Source organism: Nothobranchius furzeri, chromosome 4, assembly GCF_043380555.1.
Source record: "Nothobranchius furzeri strain GRZ-AD chromosome 4, NfurGRZ-RIMD1, whole genome shotgun sequence".
In the NCBI taxonomy this organism is placed as follows: Eukaryota; Metazoa; Chordata; class Actinopteri; order Cyprinodontiformes; family Nothobranchiidae; genus Nothobranchius; species Nothobranchius furzeri.
In genome coordinates, this window is record NC_091744.1 from 85700781 (window position 1) to 85711539 (window position 10759).

At 37.2% G+C, this 10759-nt stretch overlaps 1 protein-coding gene across 1 annotated transcript; it reads left to right on the plus strand.

The window, feature by feature from the left end:
* Positions 1-926: 926 nt before the first annotated feature.
* Positions 927-10083, plus strand: gins3 (GINS complex subunit 3). Its single transcript, XM_015965301.3, has 3 exons — positions 927-1202; positions 5712-5945; positions 9693-10083. Exons 1-3 carry the CDS (start codon positions 1032-1034, stop codon positions 9921-9923), a joined length of 636 nt encoding a protein of 211 aa, XP_015820787.1. The 5' UTR covers positions 927-1031; the 3' UTR covers positions 9924-10083.
* Positions 10084-10759: the final 676 nt, after the last annotated feature.

Here is a 10759-nt window from a genome sequence, read left to right on the forward strand (position 1 = left end):
GTTTTGAATTAAGACAATGACCCTGGGAGGGTTTCACAGATGCCCCATAAGCAGGCACACAACAACTGCTGCCATTGTTGTGCATTTAAGTGACACAGTGAGTTCTGAGTGATTCTCTGCCTGTAGCTATCAGAGCGATGTGATCTCTTCAGAAAATGACGTGGTTGTAAATCTGGTTTGCGTAATGAAATGTCTGTCAGTTTGCTGCTACAGTAGCATCCCAGCACTGCTGCCTGCCGCTCTGCTCTCTGCTGCAAAAACACAGTACAGTTATTTACTCCAGCCTCAATTCACTCCTTAAAATCTAATTACTGTTACTTTCTGAATGGACGCCTGGTTTAAGGGGGGAGGTTTCTAATACAACGGATAACTTTGATTTACAGTCTGCAGGTGAGAACAAGTAACACTTAAAAATCTCTCAAATCTCAAAATATGATATATTATATACTGATCTAGTTTTGCTGCTGTCAAGATATATGTGAAATGAGTATCCATCAGATGGGAAAATAGAAGATTACAGTGTAGACATTCTGTCATTTTTTTTCCCTTATCACCCAGTGAATGCTATCAGGGGCAACAGATTGTTGTGTGTAGATTTTTGATTTAATAGAAATACAAGATAGAACTTGAAGACTGAATTTATAAAATCTTCAGATCGTGACATGATAAAGGGTGGTCCTATGATCATGTTCTGACCTCTTATGGTCACGATTATAATTGCAAATAATGTGTTATGATTTAAATTGTAATTATTTTTTATCTTACATTATGAAAAAAAAGAAAAGCCAACTGGCCCCAGATCTTGCTGTACAAACATTACAGTTATTATTACTATTATTTTGGATCAATCTCGTTTTGACTGAGTTCGATTCAATCGACGTTGTCAATTGCTTTAGCCTGGGTCCAGTTCAGCGCTCTGATTGGCTAACATGTTGTAGCGGCAAAAACCAGGAAGAAAAATAAAAACACCGCAGAAGAAGAATAGCGAGCAACGTTTCGCTTCAGTTCTTTAATAAGTTTTAACATTTCAAATGAGCACACAGTCTTATTTCCCCGTACCACCGGGGGTGGGGATGGAAGAAAACTTTCTTTCTCTCGATGATATTTTGCTCTCTCACGAACGGCTGCCTGTCCGGACGGAGTGCTCCTTTCCCCGGCTCGGATTCCTGGAGAGGTCGAGCGACGCGCACGACATCCCGGAGGTCAGTTAGCTTTAGGGATGTTTGTTTACCTCAGTGACATTTGTTCCTACCAAACTATCTTTTAAATGCCAAATCTACATTTTATTTTGGGTGAACTGGTTATAACTTCACGCTAAACATATTTGTTTCGATTAATTTCAACCTCTAATTTAAATAACATTGTCAGATAAAGCAAAGTTATAAATAAGGTTTAAGATCCACGTAACTGCCGAGAGCTGCAGATAAACACTGGGAAGAAATATCTTCTCAAAAGTTATTAGACGTGACAGTTCAGTGTTACAACTCGGAGTATCGGATGGGGTTTTGACTTGGTGGCATTTTATAATCTCGTTTTATTTACTGATAAAATTTACTTGAATCTGGACCTGAAATTAACTGAACTTTTCTACAGTACAGCTGATGACTTTCAGGGTATCTGCTGGTCCTTAAAAAGTCTTAAATTTGCTTTTACAAATTTAAGGCCTTAAAAATCCTTAAAAATGACAAATAATCCTTAAATAGTTTCCAAAGGTCTTAAATTACCAAAGACCCAGTAAACAAGATTCTCTTATTTCTATAAAATTTTCGTGAATTTCTAGTTAGTTCAGCATTTTTTGTGTACGATGTTGGCGTAAGCGGAACCGTACACATTTGGTTGGTTGTGAAAGGGGCTATTTTTAGATGAGCATGCTAGCGGGAGTTTGCGCCATGGGGAAGTGCAGCATTAATGCTAACTGGATGGCTAATCCCACGTTCACGACGTGGTTAGCACCGGTTCCAGGCAATATGGAAATTATATCTAGGCTGTAAAGATAGGTTTTGGGACTTTGACAGCAATATTGATCCTGATTACAATTTCTTTAATAATGAAATACATGAATGTAATTATTACAATGAAGAACAATTCAATATAAAGATGAAGTCAGAAAATAGTTTGACAATAGCTCATTTCAATAGCAGAAGCTTATATGCAAATTTTGACGCCATCAAGGAATATATAGCACAATTCAAGAAACCATTTACGGTCATTGCCATATCAGAGACATGGATAACACATAAAAAGGAAGGAAATTTTGAATTGTATGGATATGACTTTATCCACCAAGACAGAATAAGAAAAAAAGGAGGAGGGGTGGCACTTTATATTGACAAAAATCTTAATTACAAAAAAGTAGAAATGATGACGACTACTATTGAGGGAGTGATGGAATGTGTAACAGTAGAAATAAGCATGAAAAAGAAGACGAACATATTAGTAAGCTGTATATATAGAACGCCAGGCTCTAAGATTGAAACATTTAAGAATAAAATGGAGGAGATGTTTACAAATTTGTACCAGAAGGGAGTGTTTATTTGTGGAGATTTCAATATAGACTTGCTAAATCCAAATAAAAACAAAAGTACAGAGGAATTTATTGATATAATGTACAGTCTAGGTTTATTTCCATTGATAACCAGACCGACTAGAATAACATTACACTGCACTACTTTAATAGATAATATATTCACTAATATAATGGAAGAAAAGGTGGAAAGTGGGTTATTAATAAGCGATATCAGTGACCATCTACCGGTTTTTGCTTCTTATGACTGTCATTATAAAAATGAAACAGAAGGAACTAACTATATGTATAAAAGAATGAAAACAGAACAGAGGTTAAATAGTCTTAAAAATGATCTATTAGAACAAGATTGGAATATTGTTTATGAAAAAAATGAAGTAGACCAAGCATATGATACCTTTTTAAATATATTTAAAAGTCAATTTGACAGAAACTGTCCAGTTATCAAAAATATTCAGAGGAATAAGTATAAAGAAAAACCGTGGATGACCAAAGGTCTACAAAATGCATGCAATAAAAAAAACACACTTTACAGAGAATTTATAAAAAACAGAACGACAGAAGCAGAACAAAAGTACAAAAGATATAAAAACAAACTCATAAATATAGTGAGAAGCTGTAAACGTGAATATTTTATTAAAAAGTTAGAGCACAATAGAAACAACATAAAAGGCATCTGGAAAGTATTAAATGGCGTAATTAGGAAAGAGACAGGGAATAATAACTATCCACAACATTTTATAGAGAGAAAAAATAATATTACAAACATGAATGAAGCAGTGGATGAATTCAACAAATATTTTGTAAACATAGGATCTAAATTGGAGGAAAAAATAATAGTTGATGAGATACAAACGGATGCCACAGAGTATGTTGAAAGAAATAAAAAGTCTGTTTTTTTAAGAGCAGTTGATGAGAAGGAGATTTATGAGATAGTTAGAAATATGAAGAATAAAACCAGTACAGACTGGAACGATATTGACATGAAAACACTGAAATATGTGATTGAGGGCATTGTAAAACCATTAACACACATTTGTAATCTTTCTTTTCAAAAGGGGTTTTTTCCAAATAACATGAAAGTAGCAAGGGTAATTCCTATTTACAAGACAGGAGATAAGCATCAATTTACAAATTATAGACCTGTGTCAATACTATCACAATTTTCCAAAATATTAGAAAAACTGTTTGTTAAAAGATTCGATAATTTTGTTGATCAATGTGAGTTGCTGACGGAATGCCAGTATGGCTTCAGGAATAATAGGTCAACAGTCCAGGCACTGATTGATCTTAATGAGGAAATAACAGAATGCATTGACAAAAAGAAGCATGCAATAGGGTTGTTTTTAGATCTGAAGAAAGCTTTCGATACAGTAAACCATGATGTATTGATGAGAAAAATGGAAAAATATGGTTTCAGGGGTATAGTATTGGACTGGATAAAAAGTTATTTATCAAATAGACAACAATACGTGCAAATAAATCAACATAAATCAGGACTAAGACAGATACAATGTGGGGTGCCTCAAGGATCAGTCTTAGGACCTAAACTATTCATAATGTACATAAATGACATTTGTAGGGTTTCACAAGTTTTGAAGTTTGTATTGTTTGCAGATGACACAAATGTTTTTTGCTCGGGGGTGGAATTGCAACAGGTCCTGGATGTGGTCACACAGGAAATAAATAAATTAAAAAAATGGTTTGATGTAAATAAACTGTCACTAAATTTAGAGAAAACAAAATTTATGTTGTTTGGTAATGAAAGAAGACACAATGAATTAGATATAGTAATTAATAATGTAAAAATTGAGAGAGTATATGAAATAACATTTCTTGGGGTGGTCATAGACAGCAGAATCTGTTGGAAGCCACACATCAAATATGTTAGGGGGAAGCTTGCACGGGGCATTGCTTTATTGGGGAAAGCTAAGTATATTTTTAATCAGAAAGCACTTTATATGTTATACAATACGATGCTACTGCCATATTTGAGCTATTGTGTAGAGGTCTGGGGAAACACGTACAAAAGTCATTTACAGACATTAACAACAATGCAGAAAAGGGCTATCAGATTAATAACAAATGCAGGATATTTGGATCACACAAATGAACTTTTTATAAAAACACGGATAATGAAGTTCCAGGACTTGGTTAAATACAAAACAGCACAAATAATGTATAAAGTAAGAAATAAATTAATGCCTGATAAAATACAGAAACTGTTCACAGAGAGAGAAGGAGGATATAACCTGAGAGGAACACTAAACTTAAAGATACATAAGTTTAGAACAACATTAAAACAGATGTGTATCACAATAATTGGGGTTAAATTATGGAACAATTTAGAAGAAGAAATTAAAGTAAGTACAAATATAAATGTGTTTAAAATGAATTATAAAAAACATATTCTGAACAAGTATATAGTAGAAAATAGATGATTTATGTGAGTGTCCTTTATTCTAAGGAAAAGTAAATTGTATCAATTGTAAAAAGATGTTTTTTTTTCTTTTGTTGTTTTTTTTCCATATAATTTGGTGGTTTTTGGTGACTTGTACCATTTTGTTTGTTTTAATGTCGGTTTTGTGTTAGATTTAGTAAACAAGTAAAAATTACTTGTATAAAGGGGTAGGGATATATAAGTTTCCACTTCAGCCTACTCCTTTTCAAACACAGAAGAAGGGATGATATGTATTTTTTCTGTTTGTGGTATTTTTAAAAAAAAATGTATGTTTTCTTTGTTTGAAATAAACTAAACTAATTCTACTATCTTAAATTTTATTATAAAAATAGCTTAAATTTGGTCAAAGTGGCCTTAAAAAGGTCTTAAAAAGTCTTAAATTTGGCTCCCTTAAACCTGCAGATACCCTGTGTGTTGTTGTCTGGCACTAAGTACAAAACCTAAAAAGGAACTAAAATGATCAGAATTTAACGAAATTGTAACGCATACTATTTAGCAGTAATTTTCATGTATGGAGCCTTAAACCTTTAAATATTAACCCTTTGCTCCTAAATACATTTTGATCTTTGCAGTGTGTTTGCATGACCTTATGAAGCCTATTAGAGCTTGACACTCTCATCTGCACCAGCACACACTCCTGTATTACTGTTTCTGTAAAAAAGTAAATAACCAGGTCGTGGTGCGTGTCGCATCGACTCTGAGGTGTCTTTCTTTCTTCCTTCTCAGGGTACAAAGATGGAGCTTCCTCTGTGGCTGTCCAAGGGTTTGTACGAGAGGAAGAGGAAGGTGCTGTCTGTGGATCTTCCTAAAGTGTACAAAGAGGGTTGGAGGACCGTGTTCACAGCCGACCCCTGCGTGGTAGACCTGCATAAGATGGGGCCCTACTATTATGGTCTAGGATCCCAGATTTTGCACTTTGACAGTCCAGAGAACTCTGACATAGCTCAGGCTCTGCTGCAGGTAAAACACAATAACAAGAATGAGAGTATGGTAACTATTGGACCCTGCAGGGATCACTGACATCAATCAGTTCATAATAATAACCCACAATCAGGGGAGGATTAAGGTGTACAGGGGCCCATAGGCTACACCTGTTCGGGACCAAAAGTGCTTGGTCCAAGCGAAATATTCACATCCATCTTGTTAGGTCTTATCTGCAGATATTGTGTGCAATTTATGATATTATATAAAGAATAAATTTATTCCAGATATAGATATAGATTGCAAATAACTTGCACGCAAAACAAAAGACGGTTCCTTTGGATGGAGAGTAGAGCAGCCATTCTCGTTTCTCCGTTGGTTAATTTTCTAAACAACATCGACTTAGAAAAATACCTTTTTTGATCTTGGTGCTGTCTCTCCGATGCAGCAACATCAGCGTCTTTATTGCGGCAAACGTCCGAACCCATTTTAATCCAATATTTTCTGGTATTTTCATCCATTTCACGCCAGCAGCCAGGATCCGGGTTTAAGTTAGCATCCACCATCAGCATCACCTGGCTAGGACCTTCTGCCGGGCTCCCATCAGAAACAACTTGAAGCAGGTCTGCCTCTGCCCCCCAAGTGGACAATATCAGCTTCACTGTGACTGCTCGTTCCCTCCTTTGAGCTAGCACCATGAACTGCTGCCGCTCCAGCTAGCTTAGCTCCGTTGCCTCCATCGTGAACGTCTTGCTTTTCTAACCTGCTGTTGGGTCCAGCAGCAGGTTTAAAATATCCCGTCAATTTTGGGATTTTCTGCAGAAGATTTTGGTGCTTTTCTTCTTTGATTCTCTCCGTTTTTCTTTTCTGAGCACCGCTCTCATATTTTCTTACATTTTTTTCATTTTCCCTCGTTAAGTGCGGCAGCCTATGATACATGAATATGACGTGTCACGTTACTTAAAGAGCAAGTCACCCCCAAATCAACTATTTTTTTCTGATAAACTATATAAATGCATGTCTAATCGTGCTGCAGACACGTGTCGTCAATAGTTTTGCACTTTAGTGCATCTTAGTTAAAATTTAAATTTTCTGTCTGAAACTGGCAGTGTTGTGCCGTTGTCAGGTAAAAACTCTTCACTGCATTTGAATTTATATCTGCCACCGCTATTGACTAAGAGGTATGCTATGATGTAAACTGGTACATTATGATGTCACAATGTCGTGAGTGTGTGTATTTGTTAGTGGCTCCACCCTCTCGGTCTGCTAGGCAACAGCATTTGTTGCATTTTTCAAACATGAAGTGGGAGTGAAGTACGCTTCTTTTAGGGGGTGACTTGCTCTTTAAAGGGGCATTATGGAAGTGTGACAGCCAAAACATGTATAGAAATAATAAATGTCTTCTTCATACATTCTCCTGCAATGCCCTGGTCCTGTAGAATGAGCCCTGGCATTTTTACTGTGATTGCCTGTTTTTCTGTAAAATCACAGAAAAAGAGATGCTCGGGTCGAGCAGGCTGCTTCATGCGCGTTCACGCTCAGGCATCGCCCGTAGCATTTGCTATCCGTAGCTTTAGCAGCAGAGAGAGAGGCAGTGCCACTTTGTCGCTGTTCCTAACGCCTAGTGACAAAGCTAGCTACATTTCTGAGGACCCTTAGCTACTTTCTGTAGAACTTTCTTCTAGATATTTCCTGCAAATTAGCAACAAAATAGCCATTTTCACTCCGAACCGTTCTTTGGTTTGACGTTGTTTCAGCTGTCATCAAGGATATAAATGTTACAGATACAAAAGATGTTACTGGCGCTTTAGTTCACCTTGTAAGATGTCTGACTCTCATGCAGAAGACCTGGGTTTGATTCTGGATGTGAACATAGTTTATTTAGAGTTTATTTTTTACATTAATGGTATATTTTTTTACAGTAAGATGCCCAAATTTTTATTTGAGACTCGCTGAACGGCATTGAATTCACAGATGAAAAAGATGTGGGTTCAACTTTCATTTTGGAACAATTTTTCAAGCAAGGGAAGGGAATGATCTGAGCATGCAGGAGGACTGACCCATCATAAACCTTTGTCGCTGTTCCTAACGCCTAGTGACAAAGCTAGCTACATTTCTGAGGACCCTTAGCTACTTTCTGTACAACTTTCTTCTAGATATTTCCTGCTAATTAGCAACAAAATAGCCATTTTCACTCCCAACCGTTCTTTGGTTTGACGTTGTTTCAGCTGTCATCAAGGATATAAATGTTACAGATATGAAAGACGTTACTGGCGCCTTAGCTCACCTTGTAAGGCGTCAGACTCTCGTGCAGAAGATCCGGGTTTGATTCTGGATGTGAACATAGTTCATTTAGAGTTTATTTTTTACATTAATGGTATATTTTTTTTACAGTAAGATGCCCACATTTTTATTTGAGACTCGCCGAACGGCATTGAATTCACAGATAAAAAAGATGTGGGTTCAACTTTCATTTTGGAACAATTTTTCAAGCAAGGGAAGGGAATGATCTGAGCATGCAGGAGGAACACACACACACACACACTCACACACACACACACACACACACACACACACACACACACACACACACACACACACACACACACACACACACAAGCGGGACTGTCTCAGCTGTTATTTTCGTTAAGGAGTGTGCACGTACAACATGCGCGCCTCGTACACAACAAGCCTACTATTGAAGCTGCCATTACGCTTTTGGCCTGGGGGGGGGGGGGGGGGGAATCGCGAGCATAAGAATTCAAAACTCCGTAAAGTCCCTTTAACTCAAGACCGCCACAATGTTTACCCAATCAGTGTCGCTTATGATTTTGTCGGCCAAGAGTTGAAGAATATTCTTGCATGAAAATTTAAATAAAATCATATTTTTTAGCTGGCCAATCGGGGCCCCAGAACACACGAGACCCCTAGGCTTAAGCCATATCAAGCCTGTGCATTAATCCGGGCCTGCCCACAATGGACAGCAATAGTGGAAAATCCTTAATCAGACGGGTGTCCTTGTTCCATACGGTATCATCAGATTGTTTATTTTCTCTAAGAATGAATGAAAACCTTCAGAGGTAAGACAAACCTACTGGAGAATAAAGTGTGCTCGCTTCTCATGAAGGCAAAAAATAATCAGGCACTTCATTAAATGCATAACATTTACCAACAGCAGTGTTTTCATTAACCAACCATAACCGTAACACTCCTAATCATTCATCCGGAGTGCTGACGGTCTGTGTTTGATCACCCTGAAGGAGAAAACTCTGATTTAGTCTACAGTGGTGTAATTCTCCATTTCCAGCCGGTGACGTTAAAAGATGCTTTTATTTCACTTTTCAGCTCATTCACTTTGTGCTTATTAAATTAATGGTAACGCATTAATATTTTGTTGCTAAATTCTCAGCCACGAAACTGACTGTGTAATTCCTCACATCACCACCAGAGGGTGCAATATGCTCAGAAACCTTTCAAACTGCCTTCTGTCTGGCTGTTACTAGGCAGATTGGCTTTACGTTATAATAAATATGTTACATGTGACTTGAATATGAAATTTGTTTTTATTTAGCTAATTGTTGAATATTTTTCAGATTTCTTGTGTGAGTTTAATCGATTGTGGTTTCAGATAGTTGGACTGACTGAACCATTTCCAACATTATTTACACTAAAATGCACAAAAATGTACTTCCTCTTCTGTAGGGTACACAGAAGCCTCCTGTTTTACTTATTCATTAATGTGCTTTTAGCCTGGTTGGTGAACTCTTCGCACTTTTCTCGCTCCAGACGTTCATCGGCCGGTTCCGACGAACCATGGACTCCTCCCAGAACGCCTACAACGAGGACACGTCTGCTCTGGTGGAGCGTCTGGACAGCCTGGAAAAGGCTTTATTCAGGTCCGGCCAGAACGGTCTGAACAGCTTCCAAAGCTGGGAGAAGGGTCAGGCCTCGCAGCTCACCGCTTCCAGCCTGGTTCTCAACTATCGCAAGAGGAAACTTGCTGATGTTCAGACCTGAACTCTGACCTAGACAGGAAGCTGATCAAATCTGAGCCTGAGCAGGAACAGACTCTTCTTCCATTATTCCCATTGAATAACGATCAGTTGATCTATGAATATTGAGTTCTCCCTGTTTTTCCATGAAGACTACACACTTCTTGGTTCCGGTTTGATGCAGTTTTCCCTTTGCTGTTTTCTTTCATTCTTTTCATGAACAGGTAGCTTTGAGTTTTCTATTTTTTTTTTCAGTGTTCAAAACATAGAATATCAAAACTACAATAAAGCCACCAATGCTACAAATTCACCTGTAGGTAATAAAGGTTTATCTTTTCCTTTTGTGTTCGATCGTGTGTTTTTCTGAGTGTTTTCCAACATATTATGGAATTTTAGCTCTACCTGGATCTAACGCTAGTCCGACTTGTCTAGAAAATCTTCACTTGAAAGAATTTTAAGCAGACTACCAACCTGAGGAGGAGTAGTAGCTCGATTCTGAGCTTTTTCTAGACTTCTGAGTTTTATTCTTAAACAGGATCGAAGCAACAAACCAGTTTTAGCATTAATACGACTGCAGACATAAAATCTTAATGTATATAGTGTATATATATATATACACACACACTAGTGAAAGTGTGTTTTACAAGCTGTTCCTCATGAAACTACACATCTTTATGTGTGAGAACATTTTCTTTGCTTCACTGATCACGTTGACCAGTTTAACAATAAAACAGTTTAAAGGTGTCAAGTTATTAAAACGGTGAATTAAAGAAGAAACCAACAGAAACTCAGGTTATTGTTATATTTATTAACCAGAAAGCAAATCTCTAATGAATACAGTGTCTATCCACAGTGTGCAGA